At 45.3% G+C, this 27,990-nt stretch overlaps 1 protein-coding gene across 2 annotated transcripts; it reads left to right on the forward strand.

Moving 5' to 3' along the window:
* The first annotated feature begins 1,468 nt into the window (after positions 1-1,468).
* RGMB (repulsive guidance molecule BMP co-receptor b) lies at positions 1,469-27,968 on the forward strand. 2 transcript variants are annotated; one of them, XM_037032122.1, is made up of 5 exons: positions 1,469-1,671; positions 2,597-2,672; positions 5,786-6,045; positions 11,016-11,524; positions 24,885-27,968. In XM_037032122.1, exons 2-5 carry the CDS (start codon positions 2,668-2,670, stop codon positions 25,551-25,553), a joined length of 1,443 nt encoding a protein of 480 aa, XP_036888017.1. In that variant the 5' UTR covers positions 1,469-1,671; positions 2,597-2,667; the 3' UTR covers positions 25,554-27,968. The 2 variants fall into 2 exon arrangements, with proteins under 2 accessions (XP_036888017.1, XP_036888018.1); XM_037032123.1 differs by lacking the exon at positions 1,469-1,671 and adding an exon at positions 2,066-2,285.
* The last annotated feature ends 22 nt before the right edge of the window (positions 27,969-27,990 follow it).

Raw genomic sequence — 27,990 nt, forward strand, 5'->3', positions numbered from 1 at the left:
CAAGTGGGAACATTACAATTCCCCTGTTCTGTGGACCAGGACCTGAGGGGTTTTTTTGTTTTGTTTTGTTTTTTAATTCTCAGTAGCAAAAACAGAGCATTTTTCAACGTGTGTCACATTCATCCTAAAACATCCCCACTATTTTTTTTTTCAATTTGATTGGCACTTGAAGAAGATAAAGCAAGTGGGAAAACACTTTCAAAGGGAATCTACAAAGGGTGCGAGGAGGCATCCCTTGTCATAGAATTTCAGAACCGGAAGGAACCCGGCCACTGCCCGTAGCACACTCTTTCTTGATGGTGACCTCCAGGTCCAAAGATATTAAATCCGTTGCCTTAGACTCCTACTCAGAAAGTCAGTAGGAGACCTTCTTCGCTGGATTCCCACTGCGCTGTCTTCACACTGCCCTATGCTGCCTCTAGCGTTAGGCCAAGAAACTATAAGGAAGAGTGGGAGAGCATCAGATTTACTCTCTTAAGCAGGCAAAAAGTGAAAAACCTGAGTCAGGGTGCTTGAAAGTTTGCCCGGATAAAGAGAAACAGTCTGCTCGTCCCAGGCAGTGCGCTCACGGAACAATAGCTACTGCTAAAAGCCCATGATGCTTATTGTCACCTTTGGAAGATCAGCCTAGGGAAGAAAGCTAAACACTTTCCTCTTGCCTTTCACGCCTACTTTTATCCAAGTGACTGTCGTTCCTCGGACATTTCGTGGGCTTGTTCTTTATTAACAGACTTCCTCGCCTGTGTTTTAGGTGTCTTTCAATCCTCTCTCCCTCACAAGTCCTAAATTGTTATCCTAGGCTTTCTTAACTTGTAAACTCAAGCCACACTGGTAACTTAGGTAGACAGAAAAGATCACTAGATTCCTTATTTCGGCGAAAGTCCAGAGGATCATTCCTGCCATCCACCCAACCCCCATTTAGACACACTGGGAAGACCCTCAAAGATCCTTTATGGAGAGGAAGGGGTGCATGTTGTGGCCGCTGGTGGACAGCTAGAGAAAGGGGTGGAAAGGGGGAGGGGGCTGCATCTGTGCCTGTATGGAGGCGCGAAGTGGAAAGAGCCCACTCGCGCCTGCCACCTTCCTGCCCTGGCGACGGTGGGCATGATCATCACCCGGGAATCCGTGGTGCAGCGGGTGGGCAATGGCAACAGGCTAGGCTGGCCTGGAGCGCAGCTCTGAGGGTGGCGCTGGCGGCGTAAAAGGAGTCTTTGTGGGGAACTTGGTGGGGTGAAGGCGTGGTGAGAGAGGCCTGAGCCGGGACCTGGAAACTGGGGCTCTGGAACGCGGTTACTCGCCACACTCCTCATCCGCGCTGGAAAAATCCGGGTAGTGACGGCAGGGGGCGGTGTGGCGCAGGAGGGGTGGGGTGGGTTGGAAGGGAAAGTAGGATGGAATTGAGGGATTTGCCTCCCCGCCCCCTCCCCTAGGTCGCAAAGAGTTCGCGCTGGCTGAGAGGGCGCAGCCCCTCGCCCAGTGCTCACTCGGTGTTGGGGAGCGGGGAGAACGGCCCCCAAGGCGGACCCCACCTGCTGCCCCGGAGTACCGCTGCCCCCACCTGGAGCGGGGAGGCGGGCGCCGCACAGCCCTCCCTATGCGCCCGGGCCGCGTGGCTTGCGGCTTATTTTCCCAGCTGGCAAGCGTCGCGCTGCAGACAAGGGAATGCCTGTGGTGAGTTGTTTATTTTGTTGAAGTTTGCGGTGGGCCAGGGGGACGTGGGGGGCGAGCGGCAAGCAGTGGCGGGGACTGTTTTGTTTAGGTCTCCGTCCACCTGTGTGGTATAAATCAGCCAGCCTCAGGACGGCAGGGGGCCAGGGTGAGAAAACCCCAGGTGCTCCAAAAGCCCCCTCTTTGCCACTTGTGGATCTAGAACCACATTTGATTCTCCACTCCTGGAATCAGCTAGATCCTAGTTTAAACTGCCCCATGTTCCAGGTCTTCCCTCACCCCCTGCGGACAGGGGTGTCACTCCTGAGGGCAATCAGCCGTCAAGACTCGGGGACAGCTGGCCAAGGAAGTGCCTCCCCTTGAGGGCAGGGGAGCTGAGATTTTAATATGAGGAGAGCTCGTGGGATTAGCGGAAACTTGTTTTGGCTGCTTCGGGCATGAAGTCCGTTCGGAGTCTGCCCAGTACTACAAACAGGGATCCCGGTTGGCCCGAGTGTCCCAGAATTGAAGCTTTTGGGAGGTCGGCAGTTGGCTCCTGGGAGAACCCAGGGGCTGATGGCAGTCACGGCCGTGGCTGCGTTCGCCTGGAAGAAAAGCCTAAATACATTAGCGAGCTGGTAAAGCTTTTAAGGCCTTTTCGGGAGTGAGTGGCTGGCTAATGAGAGGTTAATTTTGTTTCGAAGGGAAGGCTGCGCTGGTTTCCTGAGATAAATGGACAGGAAGCGCATTACCTCCGCGCGCTGGCAAGCGGCTCCCAAATGCTTTTTGCACCTGCCGCTTTGAGCTGTGAGAGCCGCGGCGGAGCCCGCAGGGATCGCCGGGGCCAGTGGTGTGCGCTCCGGTGATGAGCCTCACGCATGCCCCGGACCCTCTCCTTCCGGGGGCGCAGCGCTCACACCGAGCCCTGGGGCTCTTCTCTCACACACAGGTCCTGCGTGTTCCAGAGCTCGGCGGCCCCCTGATCCCGCCGAGCCCCCTCCAGGAGAGGAAGGGTTAAGAATGATGTAAGTACAATCCGTGAGCAGCTTTCCTCCGGGGTATCCGACTCCCGGGCTGTTTCAGCCCCTGCTTTTAGTACCCTGTGGACTGGGGAGCAGCAGGGACGCCCATACGCTTCAATGGGTTGCGCAAATCGCACCCTCGGGTTTGATTCCTGGTTCCTCTGCGCCGGTTGATCTGCTAAGCAGAGACCTTCGTGTTAGAATCCTGGAGATGGAGATATGTTAACGAGAGGACAGGAAAAGAAACCGCATCTTGTTTAAAATCCATTGATGCTGCTGGCATGTGTTTGAATTCTGTCCACTTGCACGTTCATAGCGTTGCTTTGCTGAGTCCCTTAATTGTACTGTTTTGGCCTCATCTTTCTTTCTTGAAAACAAAGACAAAGGGAGAAAGAGTACAAGTGGCAAGCAAGGAAGTGTTGAATTTGTGAGCTGTACAAGCTGTTATTTCACGATATTTTTTCTAATTAGAATGTAAAACTTTTCTAAGTCATCAATTTTACGTTCATGTCCCAGCTCCCTCTCCAGATTTTTTTCTTTGTAGAGTCTCAAAACCCTGCTTAACTTGCAGCACAGGAGCTAGAGAGAGGACTGGAAGCTCTGTAAGCGACCATACACCACCCTCTTGCCGTCCAAGTGGATTCAGGACCTGCCTAGCAGGTCAAATTTACCTAGTGAGTGTGTCAACTGACCTAAAATCTTGAAAATAGGAACCAACCTGCGGTTTAATTGTGAAAATTAACATTTCCCTCTAGACGGCTGAACACTTATGCAGCAATAAAAAGTGAATTGTTAGGCTTATAAATCTTGAGCTTAGCAGATTTTACAACAGAGGAGCAATAAAGCACCTTAGAAGAAATGAAGTTTTTCCTTGAGCAGTTCCCTTTCACACCAGGATTTGCTGTGACTGGAGAGCGCCCTCTATTGATTAGAAAATCAAGAGCACCGGTGTGCTCAAGAACAGGATGGGGGTGGGTGGAGGGGGGAAGTCGAGAACGAGGAAAAATCGTAAAAAGTCAGGGGGGGAGGCAAAAACTAAACTGAATGTGATCCTTATCAACTGATGGTGTGTTTTGAAGTGTGCTATTAAGTGGGATGCTTCTTTCATAGCAGTTGAATTAAATCTTGGGTTAAAAAAAAAGGAAAGTTTACCTAGTCTTTGTTGGCAAAATACTGTACTTTGACAGCGTTCACATTTGATTACTTTTAAAAAACGTTTACCAATATATCATTATTTCAATGTTAATATGTAGCAATTACAAACGAGTAAGTTTTTGGCTTCATGGTATTTACTCCATAGTATTATCTAAAATTTATATCAGGTAACTGCCTGAAAAAAATATCTCCAGGCAACACTGAAGATATTATTATGCATATTATATCCAAGGCTTGAATTATATCATGGGCAGTGAAAGGTGTGTTTACCACTCTTGCCATCACAGTATGTGGTAAGTAATGAAAAGTTACAGTAAAAAGATAGGCATCCTTCATTAGGATTTAGTAGTTTGTACAGTTCATAATAAGTCTAATAAGTAAGCTCGAGTGATAGGTTTGCCCTTCAGTTATCCTGGTCCATCGATTAGCACATTGTAACATGTCGAATATTTACATGTCCACGGTTGATACAAAATTCCTATGAGTAATGCAGCGGGGAGAGGTGCCTATTGAGATTTCGGTATACTGTAAGTGAATCAGAAATGGCAACCTTGAGCTAGTTGGTTAACAGCAAAGGTGAGGGCAGTAGGAAATGGCTCCAGTCTTTGACGCCATTCTAGAGATCAGATACTACTTCACACTTAACAGATAACAAATTGTAACATATTATCACCCGACTTTCTGACAGTTTTCCTCCATTTTGGGGTCCATCCAATCGCAAAAGTAGAGACCGATCTTTCTTTGAATTAATCTATTAGACTATGAAAATTTGTGGAAGAGCCACTGAGCAATAATAAATCATGGCTTAATTACACTGCATTAAAAGGCGACTATTCTCATTAATCTAATTACACTGTAACCAAACGCGTTAAAGTTCTCCCACTCTCAGACCCCTCCCAGCTGCTTTCAGGAAGGGAAATGTCAAAGGAACAAGAACGCTGGAGCCTCTCACAGCGGCCTGCGAATTCCGCCGAGAGCTGGCGGGTACCTTCCCAGCCCAGCTGATGTGTTCCGGACTGCGGGTCACTTTCGCATTTCTTAAGCAGCGGGATGCTAGCTTTAGCAAATGTCCCCAATAGGCTCTAAGCTCGAAACGCGGTTCTGCAGATGTGATTGGCTGCCAAGGGAGTTGGCTCTTCCTCCAAAGAGCCAGAGCCGAAACTGTAGGTGGAGGGACATAGAATGGAATGATCGTTTGAAAAATAACCGTCTTGAAGGGAAGTTAATTCCAATAACATTGATTCAAGGAGAGGTCAAAGGCCAGTTCCTTTGTAACGGCGGTAAGAAAGAGTGGCCATCGCCTGTTTCAGTTTGGTTAGAAGAAACAGTCAATTGCTGAATGGGTGGACGGAAGAGGAGAGAGAGAGAGAGAGAGAGCGCGTGGGAGAGAGCGAGCCCCGGGCTCCCGAACACAACCCAAAGCAAGAGTACCAGGAACTCGAGTTACACTGAAAAGGCAGCAGACAGAAGGCTGTAGAAGACACGGGGGTCAGGCGCTTTGGGCTCTGCTAGTGGCGGGCTGGGCCCAGCGGACTAACTCTCGCAGCCAATAGGACGAGAGGGCGGGGCACAGTGGGGGTGTGGACAACGCGGATTGGCGAATGAAGGGCGGGTGGGGTAGTAGTGTGGGGCTGAGATTGATTGACCTGGGGGGCGCTGCGCAAAGATCTCCGGGCGGCCGACCAGGGTTGGGTGCGCCTCCTGTTGGTCCACGCCCGCGCTCCACGCCCGTAGAGCCCACGCTGGCCGGGGCAGGGGCGTCCACGCGCTTGGGGCCGGACTCGGCGGTCGCTCACAGTCTTTGTATCTTCTCTCTCGGCCCCTTCCCCCCTCTCGCCACCTCCGGCCGCTGCAATGCTGCTGCGCCCCGTTGCCGTCCTGGCGGCTGCCGACTCGCTCCGCCCGGGGCGTGCTGCTCGCTGCGGGGGTGGCTGCGGCCCGTCTACAACGCGGGCCTGAAGGAGGAAGAAGAGGAAGCGAGGCGCGTCCCCCGGCCCATGCCGCAACCACGGCTCCGGACCCGCCACGGCACCCGCGCCGCCGCCCTCCCCGGAGCCCACGAGACCTGCATGGACGGGCATGGGCTTGAGAGCAGCACCTTCCTGCCCCGCCGCCTCCGCCACCGTCTCTGGGGCTGATCAGCGCCGCCGCCCCAGGCTTTGCCCGCCTCCCCTGGCACTACTCTTGCTGCTGCTGCTCAGCCTCGGGCTGCTCCACGCAGGTAGGAGGCGCGTGCCCGAGGGAGCCAGCCCCAGGGCCCTGTGCTTTGTTCCCAAACACCCAGGGTTTCGAAGGCGCTGGCCAGGGTGGAAGGGCCGGGTGGTGAGACTGGAAAGGCCTCTTGAGTCCCGGACCTGCACCTTAGTCGTGGCGCAGCAGTAAGAACACACCCGCCGACTGTGCGGTGTGCCCAGAATGCAGGGGAGAGGCCTCTTCCCGTCCCTCCCTTGGCCTTCCTCTGTCTTCGTCTCCGGTTTGGGACATTGATAAATTTCCCGTCCAACAGCCGCTTATCAAAGATTTAGCAGGCGGGGGTGGCGGGAGCTGCACGCCTGAAACAAATGTTCCGGATGCTTTATTGCTCTCTGCATTGGTGTTTACTGAAAGTCAGGCTGGGATCAGGTTTCCTCTGCCGCCGCCTACTCGGAGGGGAGACAAGGAGCCTTGTGCTGCTGCTCTGGAGTTGGGGGTGGCGGTGAGGTGAAGAAATCACACCAGATGGAAAGACTTCACCAGAGTTTGTAAACTGGGAGGTTAATTTTGAAGTAACTTAAACTTCTTTAAAACGGGATTTCTTTCGTATTTGCGAAAGCTGCTTTTAATTCAGCTTTCAACCTCTTGGAAAAACTTATGCTTTGTGGCTAGCCGCGTGTTCCATCCAGGATGGATTGACAGATAGGCTGCTTTCTGGATGTCAGCGCTTCCTCTATGGAAGCAGCAGTGAGGAATCTGTTCTTAGAGAATTAACTCTGAAAACGAGTCATCTAGACTGATACTATGCTTTTGTGTTTAAAATACTTTCATTAATACAATGTTAAATGTCAGCTGTGCAATAGCAATTAAGATGGGGGACGGTAATATTGGATGCTCCTTACAAAAAAGACAACTTCTAAGGAGTTTGTCTAAACAAAGAATTTTTAAAATGCCAAATGAAAGTTAAATTATTTTTTTAGTTTGAGAACAACTAGAGTGTTAGATAAATTGTTCTTCCAGATCTTCTTGTCCTTTATTAGTATGACAGAAGTCACCATGCTCTGATCTGGAGGATCCTGGACGTTAATGCCATCCTAATGGGGGGAGTAATTTTTATTCATTGAGTCATACCCCTTCTCAAAATCCGAGGCTCTTTTTAAGTAGTGGGGGGGAATGTGGTATTTGAAAAGAGGACTTCGTTTACCTTGTGTAACTTTGTGTTGTGAGGTAACAGCTGCATTTTAACACTGTCGCTTGGGAAAACATAAACTGAAGTCTTAATAAAGAATATAATGGCAAGTTTTAGAATGATTAAGGTTTTCAGTTAGTGACTTTAGAACCTTAGAAAGTAATATCAATCTGCCTACAGTTACATGGAAAATTGTTTGTGACATATCAAAAAATATACTCAGGTGATTTGTGTGGAAAATGTGTCCATAATGTCCAAGCATGAGTTTCTTGAAATGGAAATTGAAGGGCTAGGTGGGACTGTGTCCTTGACTGCTTAGATATTGTTTCCCTTAGTTGCTGTAGTTTCCTCTGACAGGATTGGAATGTGGTCCTTGAAGATTTTTTTGCTGGCCGGTGAAATACCTAAGAAGCTGATTTAAATGTTTAGAAAATCAAGGTGCCTTACTTAGTTCAAGAACTGGGAATGTGAAGCTCCTCTCAGTATGTTAATATGCCCGCACTAAAGTCACCATCAGATTCTACCTAGAGTAGCTAGGGTGATTTCTCTAGACAACTCATTGAAGTGGAACAATTAATCTCGTTATAGAAAAGAGAGCTCCTTTTGAGAGATTTCTTTGAAGAGCAATGCTATTGAAATGCAAGACTTGTTACTCAGAGCAGGGAGCCTAGCAAAGTGCTCTTTGCAGATGGGCTACCATATGTTTTATGCCTGGATCCATGTAATTTCCCTCAGCAACCCATATGGCTTCACATTTCACTTAATTCAGCTTCAGCTTATCTTGTTTCTTTTATTGTAAACCGGTGATTGTGCTGCAAATTCACACATGCAGTCTAGGCATTGAGGAAACTGTCTTAAATGGTGAGGTCTTTACGTCTCAGTCATTAAGGAAAGTTCTAGACCCAAAAATCCTTTTAGCACTTTGATTAACTGGAATGAAAATACTATCACACCAATCACAGATAATCTGACTTAAAAAAAATAGAGATCTGTAACTGCAGATTTTTAATTCTGCCCTTGAGAAATGAAAGGAGTACGTGTACTTGCTTTTTTTTTTTTTCTTGTTAAGCAAACCTCTGCAGTTCCTGACTGGAGATGCAATATGGGGGTTACTTATTCATACACTTCATAGGCTTCTTGGCTACATCTTTGAGATTGTTTCTGCTCCTCATTTCCTTGGCATTTTGACAGGAAGTTTATTTTACCACCTGTAACAGGCAAAGTGTGTGTTGTCATTATAAATTCATGAAGCCTGGATATTTCTGGGTATATGCTGCAAATTAGTCATTCTACAGGAGTCTGCAAAGAGGCTGAAACTGCTGACCAAATGCACTTTCTTTCTAATTAGCCTTCCTCCCTCCCATTATCTCTACTCCAAAAGGCTGCTAGAAACCTTCTCCACAGCCGAAGAACCCAAGAAGTTCTGTTTTCCCAGCACGTCCTTACTATGAATAAGGAAGGGTGAGTGAGATGAGGAAGGAACAGGAAAGGAGCTGGGGTCTAAATTCTGCTTCTCTTCCCTTCTGAACAGTTGCATCTGCATTTCCATACTGTTCTTACTCTTGATATTTTGTGACTATTTGAAATAATTATAAGAAAATGGATGCTCAGATAGACTTTATAGACCATAAAAAGAACAAATAGGCACTGCAAGTTTAGCGGAAAGTTCTTATGCTGTCATTTATATGTAGTCTGAGGGCTTTTTATTACTGAGTGATTTTGGCCCAGTTTTTATTTCCTTGCTTTCTGCTTGCTGTGAATCTGACTTAAAAGGGGAAATTGGGTACCTTAGTTACTTAAATCATTTTTGTTGAGCTATCAAGTACCATTTTTGAGCATCAGACATTTAGGGGATGTGTGGAGGAAGGAAAACGGGATTGGAGGAAAGGCACCACTTCCTGGGCTTCATACCAGCTGTGTATGATCAGCCAGCACAAGGCCGTAGAGATCCCTTTGCCTTGATTTTTTTCCATCTGTTAAATGGCTTCCATGGCTTTTGGGGTGTGTTATTTGTTTGTTTCGCTTTTTTGAATAAAAATAGTTGCAAATGACTTGTTCTACTTTGGAGAGGGGGATTCTATAAATATCAGAGCTGCTTTTGTTAACTTTGTAATGATCAAACATAAAAGAGACCAAACACAGATAGTTTTGTGATTAAGATTTTAATCTTCTCTTTTACCCAAAGTTAAAGTGAATAGCCAGTCAAAACTACAGCATTTTTTCCTTTTTGGACTTTGAAATGTAAAAGTGGTTGGGGTGGTATCTTGAGAAGTGGTCATCTTCTACCGTTTTCCGCCCAACTGAAGCCAAAGACAGAGATGACAGGCTATTTAATTTAGATTTAAAAGCAGTTTACTACTGAAACGATTAAAATGTCTTAAATTTATTTTTATTTAAAAACCATTTTAATACGTCTCTATCAGATGAAGTCCTAGATCTTAATATTATCCTGAAGATTATGCCCACATCTTGCAATAATTACATATTTAATAGTACTCTGCTGCCTGTTTTCCTCCCACTTAGAATAAGATACTTTATGCATGAAAAGTGTCAGAAAGTGTATTTTAGAAAAAGCTCCTCATTTCTCAGATGAAGAACCTTAGACTTGAAGAGATCGAGACCTTCCTTCGTAGCTTGGAGACCTATCAAGAATGCATAACTCGAATATGTGTTACAGTTCATTTCTGTAAAAGTTGAGGTGGATGATAAAAGGATTTTGCTTTCAGTAACTCTTGTGGTCCCACTTTATGGAACAGAATAAAAAACTGCTGCACGTGACTGACCTTGTATTTGGCAAGTCTTGAGATTTTTGTGCTTTGAGAGGTTTTAGTAAATTCTATGTGAGAAACTAGTGGCAAAACATCATTTGAAAATGGAGCTTTTAAGTGTTAGGGCACTGGTTTTTCAGGACTTCATGTCATTACTTTGCTTCAGTCATTAAGTTGATACACATCGTCAATTTAAGGAAAAATTATATACACTCTCAGAATTCTGTTGTGTTTCTGAAAAATACAGCTGGAATTGTCTGTTTCTGCAGCATAATTTCAGTGTCCTATTGTTTAAGTACACTGTCACTGGTTCAGTTTGGGAGCTGGGGTCCTAGGGGGATGGATGTTACAGGAGAGGTAAACACATAGCTTGGTCAAATGAATCACTTTATTGTTTTAAGAGAACATTTATACTTTGCAAAATCCAGGAGACTGTCAGTTTGTGTACAATTTGCTGATAAACATCTATCAGGAATGCAGGATAAGGTAGTGCCTGGATTTTTTTCATGTTACTCTTCCTCTGTTAGCTGTGCTAGAATCAGGTAAAGGTGTTTTAACCAATCGTGCTATAATTAGGGGGTTTCCCCTACCTGATTTGTGGATGCTTTAATTGTGGTTTTGTGCATAGACAGTGCTTTCCAAAGCAAATTACTTATGCAGTTTTCAAAATCAAAACACCATTCACATCTTTTGCTTGGCCATAGAGCAAAGGAATCCTTCCCAAAATCCATAAACAATAGCCAAGTTGATAAAATATGTCATTTACCATTCCTGTAGTATTAACTTAAGAATAGATTCATATTCACTTACAATGGCCCATGCTTTCAAGTTCTAAGCCAGCTAACTGCATGCACTTTTTCTCCCAGTGGCTTAATTTGTAGAGACACAGAAGCACAATGCAGCCCTGTTTCTTAAGGCCTTCCTAAATAGGAGTATATGAAATAGAACAAACAGTCCCCAGGGGAGAATATCGTTTTCTCATATATCTCAGGAAGTTATGAAGCATCTAAGCAATGTGTGGTCTTATCTTCTTTCCCATAGGTGACTGCCAACAACCGGCCCAGTGTCGAATCCAGAAATGTACCACGGACTTTGTTTCCCTGACTTCACACCTGAACTCTGCCATTGACGGCTTTGACTCTGAGTTTTGCAAGGCCCTGCGTGCCTATGCTGGCTGCACCCAGCGAACTTCTAAAGCCTGCCGTGGCAACCTGGTATACCATTCTGCTGTATTGGGTATCAGTGACCTCATGAGCCAGAGGAACTGTTCCAAGGATGGACCCACATCCTCTACCAACCCTGAAGTGACCCATGACCCTTGTAACTATCACAGCCATGCAGGAGCCAGAGAACACAGGGGAGGGGACCAGAACCCTCCTAATTACCTTTTTTGTGGCTTGTTTGGAGATCCTCACCTTAGAACTTTCAAGGATCACTTCCAGACGTGCAAAGTGGAAGGGGCCTGGCCACTCATAGATAATAATTATCTTTCAGTTCAAGTGACGAACGTGCCTGTGGTCCCTGGATCCAGTGCTACTGCTACAAACAAGGCAAGAATACTTTCTTTCCTCTCCTTCTACCGTTCAGAAAACTTTGGAAGTGTGATACAAAAAACCTAGTTTAAAAGGAACTTTGCTTGGTCATCTTGGTGAGCAGCGTTAACAGGGTAGATGAAGGCTTAAATGGAAATTAGTGAGGAATTTCTTGCTGGAATTCTAGGGCCTGTGAAAAATGTGGGTCTAAATTTAAATAGGAAATGATATGAAAAAGAGTACACAGTAAAGTTGATTTCTCTAGGGAAAAGGCAGCCCTATTTAATGAAAAACTGCTTTCTTTAGTGATTTTTTTTGAGTACGTGTGTGTGACTCGAGAAAATTCACGTTTTAGTTTATTAGATTTGACTCATATCTAATAAATAGATATCAGCGTTCTAAATAAAGAGAGTTGTGAACCTGAGGGCGATAACCCATCTAGAAACATTTCATTGGAAATTTCAAATCTGTAGTAAGAGACAATGTCTATAAGCCAGCTTCCCAATGACAAAAAGTTTTTCAGTTACTATCCTTGTGGTGACCACGGAAGTTAGAGTTGGATATTGCAGAGCAGTGATGTATAACCCCAAGCAATCTCAGGGTAACAATTTAAATGAGAAGCTGAGGGGAAAACTGACAAAGTTCGGTTTACCCCGCCTAGCTTCCAGTTGCCTGGCTGGTTGGTTTGTTTTAAAGAAACTAGTACTGAATCCTCTCAGTCAATTTTCAGATGCAGATGTCTTAGTGCAGTGATTTTCAACCTTTTTCATCTCATGGCACACATAAACTAATTACTAAAATTCTGCGCCACATCAAAAAGTAGTAGTGTGTTTTTTGCCAATCTGACAAAAAAATAGTTACAATTTTGATTCATTCATACCAGATGTTTCTTGTTGTCTTGGCTGTTGTCACTTTTCTGGTTTGACAATCAAAGGGAAAAGAGGTCAGTGCTCTTGACTCAATAGCCAGGTATTGTGTGTTTTAAAAATTCTTGGGGCACACTGGTTGGAAATGACTGATTTAGTGCAACTAGGTGGACAGGAGCAATGAGCTGGGCTTTCAGTTGCCAGTCAGCACGAATTCTTTCACTGGTAAAGAAAGAGATCAGAAGGGTTTTCCACAGTAAGTGTTCCAAGTAACTGCTCCTTCCCTGTCTCCCCCAACCACAGACTCACATATTACAGACCACCTCACCTTGCTTAAATTCCTTTCTTTATTTTATCTATTCATTAGTTGGTTTAGACTAAAAGAGAATTGACAAAGATCAAACTTTTGTAATACTTAACGACCGATCTTTGGATTCCAGGACACCCTCCCTTGCCTCCCAACATGTGTGGCATATTTTTTAAGTGAGTTCAAATTATTTTACTTGACATTTTGTGAAGGGCGTTTTAGAGTACCTTCAGAGACACCTGGAAACACCTAGGGGTGTCACAAATCTGAGATTAGATGTTATGGCTCTGAACAAAGAAGGTGACAGTGGTGCGTCTTAGGGGAACTCAGAAATGTTTGCGCTTCAGTTCCAGTACAAACCCAAGCTGGCCTTTCCAAATCCTACATCTCACATAAACCTTTCTTCCTCTGGTTTTTATAAGTGTGCGAATAGTTTTTCCCAGCTGAATATTAAAATACGTATCTGCTATATTATGATGATAAGTTGTGTAATTATGAGGTTTAAGACAAACCTTGGCCAAAAGTCCATCATTGCAGCAGTCAGGTCCCAGCAACCGAGAATAACAGTCTTTGGGGAAACGTGACAGTGGAAATTCAAGAAGGCAGTTCCGTTGGGAATGGAGAAAATCATCATCAATTGTGCAAATAACTTGAGGGCTTAGGGGGGTTGCCTTCCCACGGTACTATCGAGATTAGTAAGTGCTGTGTGCATGGGAAAATACTGGTTTCAGTGACGTACTTGATTTACATCATCCCATTTCAGTTGTGCTTGAATCTATCATAGTTTTTAGCAAACAAGTAAATAAAAGGTACAACTTTGCTTTCTCTCTCCATGTGTTAAGGATCAAAGGTTTTACCTGTTCCAAAAAGGGAGGCAGAGGTCTTGTCTTCTGACATAACCTCTAGCTGATGATGAGAACTCTTGGTCTTTAATTGCACTTTGGAAAGTGTTTCTCCACATCTGGTGACCATGCTGTTCAGCAACAAAGTACTCTGTAGCTTCACAATCTCAGGTAGTTTTTTTCCTTCTTGTTGTAACTCTCTCCAGAGCCCACAGAAGCACCTGGAAGGTTGCAGTTGAAGGTCTGTCTCAGTGTTGGTGTATGACCTATGCTGATGAAACCAAAAAAAGGCCTACAGTTTTGCAGTACAGTTTCCTTTTATTGTACCTGCCCAGGGCCAAAATAAAACCTTGAAAAAATTCTAAGTGATAAAAACAATGATGCTAATGAAAATAAAAACAGTATGAGGCAAAAGTGCTTATGAAATAAGTTTTTAAAAGATCTGATTTTTTTTCCTCCTCAATGTCTATGCAACACTTTTTTAAAAGTTTTCTACAGATGTTTTTTGTGTGTACCTCCCAGCTCTCCTGAAACCTTAGAACAGACGTGAACCAGCTATTGGGTAACCTAGCACTGCACATTGCAGACACAGCCATCCTGGGATCCAGCACCTTTAATGACTGGTGCTGGGTGTCACTAGCTTTAAAGACTGCCCAATGGTATTGGCCCACTGTGATGCTAAAACTGTAGTTAAGCATCCATTTATTTTCCTGTCTTTAGTACTGAACCTAACTGTTAGACCTGGGCACTTGATCAGTGAAATCTCTAAAACAACAACTCATCCTGGGACCCTGGCTTCTTGAGCAATCCTCAGAAAAATACAAAACTTAGGGAGTGAAAAATCTAAACAACAAAATGAAAGAAAAGGGAAGTTGTTTGTAAAAGGGGCCATTTATTAGCCAAGCCTGTTGTGTTTTCCACACGCAGGCAGTGAGTTTATGGCCGCTGGGCCCTACTGGAGAGCAAGGCTCCATCTCCTCTCAGCTACCTCCTGCCCCACTTCCCTGGGAACGCTGGGGCGGTGTTCCGTGTGTCATGCTGAGTGCAGGCGTGATTTCTCGGGGCCTCTGGGTTGTTGTCATGCCCTCTGCCAGCCTGTTAAGCCCCCTGTCTTAGGAGTAGTCTGTGTGGTTGGCCACCTTGCCAGATAGGTGTGTTCTGAGGCCAGGGCTGGTTTTTCATCTCTCCCCCGGGGGCTGCAGGGGTGTCTGGCACACCTACGCACCTGGGCTGAGATCCACATCAGCTCTGGGCCATCTTTCCCACCTTTGGCTGTGAGAGGCACTTCAGACCTGAAGGCACTGGAGGGGGGGTGAGAGGACAGGCCTAGAACTGGCAGAGTTGGCTACATGGGAAAGAAAAGCAGTTTTGTTTGGGCAGAGAAGGTAGCTCTCACCAGGCCAGAGAGGACACAAGTCAGTAGCTCTCCCAGGCCTCACAAATAAATAAATAAACCCGATCGTCTGTGGCAGTGCATGGCTTCTGTACCTTTTCTTCCACGTTTCCTTAGCCAGCCCCACATTCTTAACTCTTAGGGACCTGTTTCTGTGTCTCTATGGATCTCTGTTTAAGTGAACTCAGTAAAGATTTGTCTATGTTGTTATTACAGAAAGTGACTGTGATAATAAATTAGTTTATGAAAGGATTTTGAACTTTGCAGTATGCTGTGTTTTTAATAGCATGTGTTAAAATCACCAGCTTCTGAGGTGCACTTAAAATGATTCCTTTTTCCAGAAAATTTCAGGAATGCATTTATTACACACCTGAGTAATGGTAATATTTTAAAAATTACTTTTACAGGTAATTGGTACTTTATTTTTCCTTTTATTTTGATGTAATCAGGTCCTTTCCCATCACTGTAGCTTCCTTTCCCTTCAGTCCATGAGGCAGAGTTACACGTGGGAGGGCGATGTGGGGGTGGCTGAGTCCTTTTGTAGATATTCCGCTGCACATTTTTATGTGCTGCATCCTTCAGTGAGAGAAAGTGGTTTTTACCTTGGGGCAGTTTACCTTTGGGAAAGGGGTGTGTGCTTTGTGCTGGACCAAGTCAGATGACTGTACAAGTGAGTGGACACTCTGAGGTGCCTCTTAAGTTCTTGCTGCCACCGTGGGCCACTAGCTCCGGGTTATCCCCTGGGCAGTGGCACTCAGCTGTGCAGGCATGGGAAGAGGCCCTACCCATCAGGTAGCTATGTATACTTAAAAGTGTATAATTATCCCTGATTTTTGAACTCTGGCTACCACCTGGAAAGTTCTGAAAACTTCCACTAGATGCTGATACCAGAGGTATAGGAAGACTTAGTCCATTTGGTTGCTCACTGTCTTCCTCAAACTGTAAACCCAGGGTGTTGCCTTATTTGCTCGTAGGGTCCTAGAGCATGCGCCCTGCCCTCTCTTTCTCCCCGATGCCTCCTAGCACTTAGCTATTATGCCATAACAGTAAACTGAAGTTGTGGGTCATTCTGTTGGTAACAAAATCAGAGACAGACATGCCTGCATTGTGATGGCTTAAACTGCTGTAAGCATCTCTCAGGATCAGGGTTTGGAAATCTGTTCTCTCTTGACCCCAGGCCTAGGACACCTTTTTGTTACTGTTGTTGCCAAGTTTTTGTAACCCATTATGCTTTTAGTGTCTTTATGGAGACAGTGTGAGCTACACTGTAGGCTAAGGAGAGGCCACACGCTCCCATTAGCAGGATTGTGCTTTGAGTGTGCACACACTGTTGTTGCATGCAGCATTTTTAGAGGAAACACGCGGCATTTTCTTCATTGTCTTTGAGCGTGTAAAGCCCTTTCCTCCCAGAGAGCACAACTGCTTTGTAGATACATTGTAACCAAGCTTTAAAGTCTGCAGTTGCTCTTTATTTTGTTATGACTTAACTCTTATGCAGGTAATTCTTGCCATCTTGAAAAGATTTGCTCCTTGTCTTGGTCCTCCATGTTTTGCAGAAATTACCCCCCAAAAGTTACAAGGCCAGTTGTGGTATATCAGGGAACAGATGGGACAGAAGTTTGCAATTGTAGTTCCCTGCTCAGGATAATCATTTCTTTGATAAAATGTATGGCTAATTTAGTGCTGCATTTCCACCAGCAAGCATTAAAGGACCTACTGTGTGGGGGTGATGCAGAGATAAATAACATTCTCTGCCTCAGGCTAAGCACGTAAAATCTGCAGCAGTCAGTGGAGAAGTGTGGAGTGTGTGTGTAAAACCAGCCATTTTCAGGGTTCAGTTTTTGAACATTGGTGACTCACATGTATAAAGTGGTCCCAAGTGCTGCTAAGACTTAGCAAGTTGTTGCTGGTGGCAGGAGGGGCCAGAGAGATGGGTTTCTGTACACAGGGCACACTCCTCCGCCCTGGTCACTTGTCACAGGTCACTTTTTTGACTCCTGGAATTTGAGTTTCCCTTTCCAACCAACCAAAGTCAAAGGAGCCCCTCATTCACACCCGCATTTCCTCATACCACAGCAAGCTAGAGTTCTCGCTGCCACTCTTGAAAGGTTGTTGGTCTTTGATTTAATCTAAAAAGCTTTCTAGAATTTGACTATCAGACTCATCGGTTTTAAATTTGATTTTTAGGATCCCATGTCATCTTTAAAGCTCATGAAAGTGTGTCTTAGATATCCTTATCCTCCTTGAATTTTTATTTATTGTAGAAACTATTGAAGCATGACAATGCTTTTTAGAAGAGCAGAAGTCAGCTGTAATTCCCGGTGGGTGGGGTGTGTTAGTCCGTTTCTGTTTCCTGTGGAGCCCTTGTGTGTGCTGGATTGTCAGGCCTCGTGCCCAGGAGCTACTCAGCGTTGCTGTACACAGTTTCAGCACGTGGCCCACAGGTAAAAGGGTTTCCAAGTGTATGTAGGGGAAGAGGGAGAAAGGAGGGGGAAATGATTAGCTGTGTAATGTACGCATAAGTATAAACGATCATTTTGTAACATGAATTGGTGCTGCATTTTCCAAACAAGGCTCACCCTTACGTTGTCCATGTGCATTAAAATATTCTGGGTAATGAGTCTTTTTACCATCTTCTATTTGGAATGAAGAGACGTCGCGGGGTGTTAGTAGAAACTGTCTAAAATCGCATAAAGTTTGTATCTGCGTATCTTTTTTTAATTCTATTTTTCCATTATCATTTATCACCCTTATACCCTCTCCCGCCCCTATGCACTCCTTTTTCCGCCCCCCTAGTCTGCACATTGTTGTCATGTCCATGAGTTCTTTTATTTTTCTTTTTTGCTCGATTCTACCACCTCCTCCCCTGCAGAGCTGTAGCTGTGTATCTTTTAAGACCTCAATGTTGCATCTCTTAGACTGTGCCACTGTGTTGCAGATATGATTCGGAAGAAGGAGGGGACCTTCAAAATCCCCCATTTGTAACTGAAATTAACCCCATGCCCGCCTGAGTCAGGCAGGGTTCCCTGCATATGGGGCCGCTGGCCTCTCCTGCTTTGAAACAAATCCACGTGCCTCCCTAGTTTAAGCGCAGAGGCACAAGGCCAAGTCTGATACACAGCTGAGAGTTAGAACTTGTTTTTCTGTCACATTTCCAAATGTCTCTCTCTGCCCTGTTAAATTTTCTTTGAGTCAACATTTTGAGGGAAGGGGCGAGAAGGAAACATTGGATGGTTGGTCCTTTTTCTGTTGGCTTCAGTTAATGCTAACCAAACAGTTCTGCCCGTGCGGAATGTGGCGAGTAAAAAGGCTTACCTACAGTGTCGAACAATGGAAAATGCTGCCGTACCCACTTTGTCTTTATTTGTTTTGACTGCAGTAGAACTTGCTCTTCCACTGTTTTGAATTTTTTGTTCTTGTGGGTGGGGTAACTTAAAGGACTTTTTAAACTGCTCCACTTGTCAGTAGGTGAGAACCAACAGGAACAGCCACACACATCGGAGACACAGAATTTAGCAGGGCAGCCTTGCCTCGAAACATGGCCTGTTGGGTCCAGAAAGAACTTCAGGTGAAACCGGTTCTGTGAAGATAGAAGGGGTGGGGGGTTTTTTTGTTGTTGTTTTTGGGGTTTTTTTTAATGCCCCAGTTAGTTGGTTACTTTAAGAGTTAGACCCAAAAGCATGTTTGGCTAACTTGGGGTGGGGGAGTTCTTTCAGTGTTGGAACATAGTATGTATACTGTGGATAGAATTGATAAGACAGCATTTAAACACTTTCACAGACTCTGAAATGGGGGGTCAGACTTGAATCTTTCCATTTTAGGATGTGTGCGTATGCACGTGTGTACACACGCACAGCTATGTGGTGTCGTGTCTGCCTCTCTCTCCGCCTCAGGAAAATGAAAACAGAAGGATATTGTTTTGTGTAGCATTCCATTTGGAAGTGGCTTCTTGAACTGTATGGTCGTGGCCTCTAACCACCTTGCTCCTGAGGGGCCTTTTTTAAAGTAGCCCTGAGAACTTGAACCTAGAAGGGACAGAGTGCGAGTGCAGTTGTGAAGACCTTCCAGCGTTTTTACTTGTTTTAATCACCTCCCCAAACTGAAAAAATGATGAAAGAGGCTGTGATTTCCTAATCCCCATTGGTTTGGGAACAGCTGTGCTGCACCTAGGCCCAGAGCATCTGCCCAGGGATGCACAGGGACCTAGGGTCTGTGGCCCTGCCCCCACCACCTGAGGAGGGCAGAGAGGGCAGAGGCCAGATCTGCTAAGGCAGATTCCTGCCCCTAGAACTATGCCTTTGGCTCTGGCTCTTGCTGTCACCTTGCGAAATACTTTTAGCCTCTGGTCTTGAAGCATAGGGGCAGCCTAGGCCTGTAATATAACAGCTGTTATATTACTGTTATATTACTGTTCCCACACCCCTACCTTCACATCTGGGGTACAGTGAGTTCCTGCACCTGCTGGGCTCCATGCAATAATGCAAAGTCTGACGTTCCCTGTGAGTTCTCAGTGGCTGGGACCTGAAGGTCCGGAGGCCTTTCCTTCTCGTGCCCAGCACAGCCTTGCTCTGGGCAGTACAAGGAAGCTAGCCAATTGCCTTGTCTCTGACTGAGCCTGTTTATACTTCTAGCCTTCCTTGTTTTAAGTGCACAGAAATTACTCTTTGGAAGGCGACATTTGTGTGCCTGTCCCTTTCATGTGTCATCCCTGGGCCTGCTTCCCTTTGACTCTGGCAATCTCTTTCCAGTCTCTGAGCCTCGTGCTTCTCCCCTGGACCACCCTCGCAGCCTCAGCTGTGGGTGTCCTTTCCTCTGATTTGGTTTCTTCTTTCCCCTGCTGCTGCCAAGACCCCCTCCAGCAGCCAAGGCAGCCCTTGTTCCTGCATGTATTACCTGGGGCAACACTGAAGAATAAATAAGGCTGATCCAGTCCATTTCTCTGGATTCCTGTAAGTGTTCCTAGAACAGAGCTCTGGAAAGACACTGTGAGAGGATAGAGAAACCTATGTTGGTATTTCTTTTGAAGGTAGCAGATTCTTAGTCTCATTCAAGCCCTAAAATGAGTCTAGGGGCAGGCTCCTCTTTTTTTTTTAAGATTTTATTTATTTATCTTTAGAGAGGGGGAGAGGGAGAGCAATGTGTGGTTGCCTCTCATGAGTCCCCTGCTGGGAACTGGCCTGCAACCCAGGCATGTGCCCTGACTGGGAATCGAACCACAATCCTCTGGTTCGCAGGCCCATGCTCAATCCACTGAGCTACACCAGCCAGGCAGGCTCCTCTTAAACACATTGTGTTCTCTTCTATTAGTTATCTTGTCCTATCCAATAAAAGTATTCAACAAAATATACTTTTGTAGGTCTTACTTACGTTCAGTCTTCCTACAGGTAGATATTTGATAAATAGGCAGAGTTAGTGATTGTAAAAGTACATTTCAGTTCAGTGAGTTCACAGCTCCCTAGAAAATTCTTTTCCTTTAATTTTAAGCAAAATTGTCAGTGACATCAGTTATTAATCAACCCAACATCTAATTAAATTTAGTACATACAAATATTCTCCCGGGTTTTGTTTGCAATAGTTCAAGCAGAAAGTTACTCTACATGAATATGCTCTTCCACCCCATCCCCACCTCACTTCTGAAAATGGGGGAGACACAGAGGCCCCTCATTTTTGAAACCAAGGGCCAGGCACCTGCCTCCCAGGATAGACTGGTGGCTCAGCTCCAGCCAGGATCCCTACTGCTGAGTTTCCCTGTCAGGGGCGAGGCAGGAAGGGGCCATGGAACCAGGGAAAACACTGGACGGAAGGAGCCTTCAAAATGGTCTGCATTTGGTGCCTCCAAGTTTCTTGCGCTTTGACTTCCGAAGTAAAGGTTAGATGTTTAAGAGCTGGAGATAGAGCCTGTGTATTTCTTGGAAGCATACGCTCTTACTGGAGTTGTTTCTTTTCTGTTCACTCCATAGGACAAAATATAGAGGCTGTATACCACTTACCTGTGTAAGAGTTAAAGGGACTGTGAGCACCGAGAGTTCTTACCCTCCGAGTCCCTTATTTTTTCAACTTGTAATGCATCCAAAGGATCCAACAAGGGGACGTATTAGCTAATTATATAAAAGGAAATGCATTTAGGTTCCTTTAATAGGAGCAGAATTTGAACCAGGTACATACCAAAACTGTTTCCCCATGTTCCAAGTTAATTTCCGGTATGATTTCACTTTAGTTTGCTGGCTCATCTTAATCCAAGAGGCATGAGTCCCTTGATCTAAAAGTCCGGTTCTGGTATTCCAGGATTCCAGCAAGGTCCTGCACTGGCAGTGCCAAACAGCCTGATTAAACACTGATAAATGTTTCTTCCAAAATGCAATAAGCACAAGTAGTTAAGTGCACAGCCTTTGGGGAATTCTGCCGTTTGAAAACCTGTGCACAGCACTTCAGAAGGTTATTGAGCTCCAGGAAGATAATGTCTGTACCTTGGCAAGACAGTGCCTGGGGTTTCCTTTCTGTTGGCTACCTCATTTTCTTCCAACGTATTTTCTTTTCTTCCTGGTGGAAAGGGGAAGCAGATGCCTCTAAATTTTGATATTTCACAGCAAACCTTAAATCCTATTGTCTTCCATGTGTGGAAGGGTTAATTTGTAGCTGCTATCTTTCTCTTCCTAATAGACCTTGTGGGTGGTAAAGATCTCAGGGAGTGAAACATTAAAAATGAATGAGGAGAACTGGAGCAGTTCGTCTGAGGTGGGGTTTGAGAGGGCCTGGGTGGGGGAGGTTTAACAAAAGGCATTGATGTTTTAAATGCACAGAAATGCCGTCCATCAATAATAAATGGTGTGGCATAGAGCAGATGTGCCACGTTGAGTTATTACAGCACATGGATCTCTTCATCGAGGGAGAAAAGAAAACAGCATAGCTGGTGTTTTTAAATTATCTGTTGGAGAGCTTCAGAATACAGTTTTGAATAGCCTCTTTTTACAAAGCTCTAGTAGCTGCTTGGAAATAAAAAATGTTTGGAATTTCCAAAAATTCTGATCAATTTTTGAATGTTTTAAAAGTAAGAATCATTAAGAATGAGAATGGGTACATTTTGTTTTTCTAAAGGGGCAGACGATCTGAAAATGAATTTCTGGCCCTTTATGGTTGAGTGCTTGCTGTTTAAGAGCTTGTGTTGTCATTATATGAGGAATGTAATGAGCTTCAGTCGTGTGAAACTGTTACCTGGAGCTTTCTACATGCACGGTGATGGCATCTCTAGATGCATTCTGGGACCACAGAGGACCTCAGGAAACCCCTCTCATGCTTTGAGATCGATCGGTTCATCACCCTCAGCATTTCAATTCCCGGGTTAACTTCATACATCGACTCTGGGAGGATGATTTCATGCTTTGAGGAACAAGAGAAATACCAGCTTCCTTGTCTTGTGGAGAAAATCACTCCTGGGAAATTGGACAGACTTCGGATAGGCTGGAATACTTTCTAAGTGTAGATGCCAGTGCAGAGGTCAGGCTTTGAGTTGCACTTACCTGGTGAAGGTGTGTCACAGGCATGGAAGAAGATGGTCATGGGGGAGGGTCTGGAACGAGTCCAGGGTTGGAGCTGGTGTGCACAGTGGAGGGAGGCGCGTGGAATGACTCCACTCACCGTGGTGCTGACCCTTGCTTGCCTCTTTGGAAACCTGTGTGGAATTGGATCTGTCCCCTTTGTTGTCCCAACAAAACTAACTCCTCTTTGTTTCTCCTAAGGTGAACAAAAAAGTTCTTAATTCTTATAAATAATGCCAACTCATTTTAAATTTGAGGTTTGTTAGACTAGAAAGACAAATTACTCAGCTGTTATAGAAGAGTTTGTGGAATCTTTGGGAATGTTCTAGTTGAAAATGAGGATGGTGATTATATGAAAAGTCTGTTAGTAACTCTTATTTTAGCCATTTGTACTTTCAGCTCTTTCAGGTGCAGAATTTATTTGAATTAATCTTTTCACCTCCAAGGGATCCTAGCTTTCCTTAAAAATAAATAAATAAAACTTGTCAGACTGTCTTCAGAGCCACCGAATAAATCTATTTTATAGTCCCATTAGATAATCTAGCTCAAGATCCCATTCACTCAGGAAGGTCCTATGGTTCGATGCACAACAAATTTCCTGAAATCATCTCTGGTACACCTCCTTTGGGTTGTTAAGAAGGTGTTGAAATGTGAGGAGGCTGGTAGTGAAATTAAATTGTGGCTCAGGGTAATTAGGAAAGGAGAAATCCTAGCGTTTTCATAGTACATTGTCTGGCCTTCAGTTGCAGCTGCAAACAACGGATATGAATCTAACCAGTTGCCACAGTGCAGCTGGTTCAGATCCGGCTTTAAAACGGGCTGAAGTAAAATGAAATGGCTGGAAAATTCCAGTCAAGTAACACCAGTGGGAACATGTGGAATTAAATAGTGTGAGCAAATACTAGCCGAGTTGAGGGAAAAAACTTCAGACATAAGCTTCAGGGTGGCGGTGAGGACTTGTAGAGAGGGGGGCGGGGAGGGGGCCAGGGCATTTTCTGGCCTTTTTTAACAAGGGTCTATTGTTTTGATTAGCTCCCTTGCAGGAGGTGGTTTCCTCCATCCAGAGTAATTTGTAGAGTGTTTGGCCTGTCTGCCTCCTCCTTGACTGAAGTCACCTGATACTTTTTTTTTTCCCCTCCAAGAAGAAAGAAAAATAAGCTGTTACCTCAGTTACTGACAATAACACAAATCTCAAAATGTAGTTTTTTTTTTTTTTTTCCTTTGGGACAGTTTTCCCACCTTGTGTACCCAGGAGGCCCTGGCTCTTCACGGCCCTCTTCCGTCCACCACCTGCGCCAGAGATGCTGAGGGTGTCGGGGGCCATGGTGCTCAAAGGTTCAGTGGGGTTTTTTAAACAATTGTTCTAATTATTTTTTAAAAAAGAAAGTGGCCTCACTGAAAGGAAGCTTTTGTATTGTCCGTAGTTTGTTTCTCCGTGAATTATCTGCTTAATTTGGAGAGTGGAGAGTTGGCTGGGGAAAAGAAATTCTGAGAAGCTCAAGGGCCATGTGCTGTTTGGAGAAAACATTTGCTGTAACTAGGTTTAGGGTATTTATTCTCTGCCAGTGTTCGGGAGCTGTATTTGCCAAGTGATTTCCCTGTCACGGGGATTAGCCAGTCATGTGAAACATTTGATTAAGAGACTTAGAGAACTCTTTCCTGAGGCCCATGACGGGAGCCGCTCCCGGAAGGCCCCCTTCTCACCTCTGCTGTGGCCCCTCGGTGTTCACAGGTGTGCAGCGTAGTCGTGGGGTGTTTTTTTATAGTCCAGTGAAGGAACTTTTTAGGAATCGACATTCTGGTAGGTATATTGTTAATTAAGCCCCTTAAAATTTCTGCATAACTTAGAAAGAAATCTTTTTTTTCTCAGAGCTATACCACTTGCTCGTCTGTTTTTGCAAAGAGACCAGATATAAATGATCGATAAAAACTGCCTATCTATAGCTCAACAGGAACAATGTCCGATCTTAGCAGAGTAAAGATGGGTTCTTTTTGTTTTGTTTTCCGATGCACATTCCCTGCACTTCTGTTGAATTTTCATTCTAAAAATATATAGGACTTTTTAAAAAAATTAAGATGGTATTTATTTATTTTTAGAGAGAGGGGAAGGGAGAGAGAAAAAGAGGGAAATAGCAATCAGTTGCCTCTGGTACATGCCCCAACTGGGGACTGAACCCACAACCCAGACGTGTGCCCTGACGGGAAATCGAGCTGGTGACCTTGGGCGTTGTGAAACTAGATCCAGCCAACTGAGCCATGCCAGTCAGGGCAGTACGTAGGACTTGCTTTCCCTCCCAGCAGCACCGTTCATTCATTAGGCAGGAGCAGAGGGGCTGAATTTGGAGCGTCTTTCTCTAGCCATTCAGCTCCGGTGGGGAGGCACTGTCCTGTTTTCCTCCCACAGTGTTCAACTTCATGCACGTTCCTTCCCACAGATCACCATCATCTTCAAAGCCCACCGTGAGTGTACAGATCAGAAAGTGTACCAAGCTGTGACAGACGACCTGCCCGCGGCCTTTGTGGATGGCAGCACCAGCGGCGGGGGCGGCGGCGCCAAGAGCCTGCGCATCGTGGAACGGGAGAGCGGCCGCCACGTGGAGATGCATGCCCGCTACATCGGGACCACGGTGTTCGTGCGCCAGCTGGGTCGCTACCTGACCCTCGCCGTCCGCGTGCCCGAAGACCTGGCCATGTCCTACGAGGAAAGCCAGGACCTGCAGCTGTGTGTGAACGGCTGCCCCCTGAGCGAGCGCATCGATGACGGGCAGGGCCAGGTGTCCGCCATCCTGGGGCACACCCTGCCGCACCACCCCCTGGGACAGGCCTGGCCCGGCTACACACTGGAGACTGCCAGCGCCCAGTGCCACGAGAAGATGCCCGTGAAGGACATCTATTTCCAGTCCTGCGTCTTCGACCTGCTCACCACCGGTGACGCCAACTTCACCGCAGCAGCCCACAGTGCCTTGGCCGACGTGGAGGCGCTGCACCCGAGGAAGGAGCGCTGGCACATCTTCCCGAGCAGCGGTCAGGAGACGCCCCGCGGAGGCAGCCGCCTGCCTCTCGGCCTGGGGCTCACGTGCTTGATCTGTCTTGTGTTTTTGTAGGGGCTGTCTGTTATTTTTTTGTCTATAACAAAATTCTAAAATATATATTGTCATAATATATTGCGTAAAAGAGTATATCTGTATATACCATGTATATGACAGGATGTTTGTTCTGGGACACCCACCAGATTGTACATATTATGTTTGGTTGTTTTCACATATGTTGGATGTAGTGTTCTTTGATTGTATTGATTTTATTTTGCAGTTTTGTGAAAAGTTTTATAATGTCCCTGCCAGGGGACCTGTTAGAAAGCACTTTATTTTTTATATATTAAATATTTATGTGTGTACCTGTTCAGTATGTAGAGTACCTATACACAGACACCGCACACAGCGTCCCCTTTGGACGCGAACAGTGGCGATGCCTGTGGCTGTTCCCGGCCGTTCCCTTCCGCCCTCCCATTGCTACTGATTTCCGCGGTGTGCAGCTGACACTCGCCTCCTGGTGCAGCGTCCCCAGCACTTCTGCCCTCACTGTCCTCACTCGATTCAGAAGGATCGTTCACTCCGCCTTACAGGTGCTTTTGACTGTTGATGACTGATGTCTAGAAGGCCTTTACCCCCTCCACAGCTGTCCCTTTTCCAGAGGGTGGGGAGAATACCACCACCAGTCCTTACTAAACTCGGATTGTTGTACCTGAGCACTTCTGGTGGATTAAGTTGGGCCGTTTGAAACTGCTGTTTCTGTAGGTCAGAAGGGGCTAGAGATGGCAATTTCACAGGTAAATACCAGGCACTTTGCTAGACTCCAGTAGCTCTCAGTCTTTTTCTCATCCCATGTCCCTACTTAAACAGTAGTCTTTTTCCTCTTTTAACTCTTTTGCATTGAACAAACAAAACACAAAACCGTAACTTTAGTGGTTATGCTTGTCTTCAGTGATGTAGTCTCTAATTTGTGCAAGCCCAGGGTCTTAGCCTTCCCTCCTCAACTCTTCAGGCCCAGAAACACACTGCCCCTGTCTCCACCCGCAGTGAGCCCGCCTCCGCCTGGGCACCCGGGGTTGCAGATTCTGTACTGAGGCCCAGATCCCATCACAAAGTTTTCCAGTCCGTAGCCTTGGACACATCTGTCCGAGTGATGGAATGCCCTAGGGTGTCAATGACAAACACGTCTCGTCCTGACTCAAGATGCAGCCAAACTCTGGGTGCTAGTTAATCTAAACATTCTCCTTAAGCAGCGTTGCTCCCCAGGTGGTCTCTCTTTGATGAGCTAGTACCCCTCTTAACATCTGTAGGTGAATATTATTTAGCTACTTATGTAACTTCATAAAGTCCCCTATAAAGTAAAAAATCTTACCTAATTCCCTTATCAGCACTCCCCTGTGAAAGGAAAACACTACCAATGACATCAAGCACCGTAACTGAGAAAGTCAACTGCACAATAGCTAGGTTTGTATTACATCTAAAATGAGTTTGATTCCAAGAAAAGGTGATAGAATTTGCAATTTGCCTTAACTTTAATGTAAACAAGAGTGAATAAGCTTTACATATTATAGTAATTTGGGTGAAGATGGTGCTGTGGTAGTTAGCCAGGTAGCTCTTCCTCGTGCTGTGTGTCATGGGTTAGTTAGTGGCACTAACAGAGGCCCAAGCTGGCAGGTGAAGTTCTTTCTCTTAGGGAACTGATCTATCGTCCAGCCACAGGATGGCACTGCAACTACTCATCCAGAGGTGGCAAACCTTTCCACCTTCTGCTATATAAGAGAATATTCTGCCCAGTCTAAAAAAATAAGTGTGCAAATACTATAGAAGTGAAAAGAAGGGTAGAACTTCCTATAGTATCTGGGTTTAGTGTACGGTTAATGTACCTGTAGCCTTTGTAGGGAAAGCAGAACAACCACCCTGACTAATAGGAAAAGAAAATTGGGTCATTTTGTCATACCATTTACCTGGAAAGGATGCTTAAAACCACCCTACATCACTGGATTGGTACTAGTGTGTTCAGCTATTCTCCCTTAACCCATGTCCTTGTGGACATGCTCAGAGTCCCTCACACATAACTGTTTCAGAAATGCACGTGTTTCTCTGGAGAGGGGCAACTTTATTATCTCCTGTTTCTTTTCTAGGATTTCTAGAGAAAATGCTATTGCACATGTTGGTTCTTGAAATCCTCCTTAACCAAAAGAGTTTGGGGTCATAGCAACACATGGATAGGCTGTAGCTGTTCAAAGGTCTCCTGGGGAGTTTAAAACTTGGAGGAACACACTGGTTTTCGCAGATGCTCCACATGGCTGTCTTTAAAAGACTCAAAACATTTTTTGCCCCCTTTTTATGCTTGGAAATCCCACAGTGTGTCGGGTCTTTAGATGTGGTTCATAGGTATATGAATAAGTATCTGTGTAAAACTGTGAGTGTGCAGTGTGTAAATACTTTAAATTATTATGCTAGAAAAATAAAGTTACGTACCATGCTGTGGAATGTTTGTTCTGTGATCATA

This window comes from Sturnira hondurensis, unplaced genomic scaffold, assembly GCF_014824575.4.
Source record: "Sturnira hondurensis isolate 20B ecotype Veracruz unplaced genomic scaffold, ASM1482457v3 Scaffold0021354, whole genome shotgun sequence".
Classification (NCBI taxonomy): Eukaryota; Metazoa; Chordata; class Mammalia; order Chiroptera; family Phyllostomidae; genus Sturnira; species Sturnira hondurensis.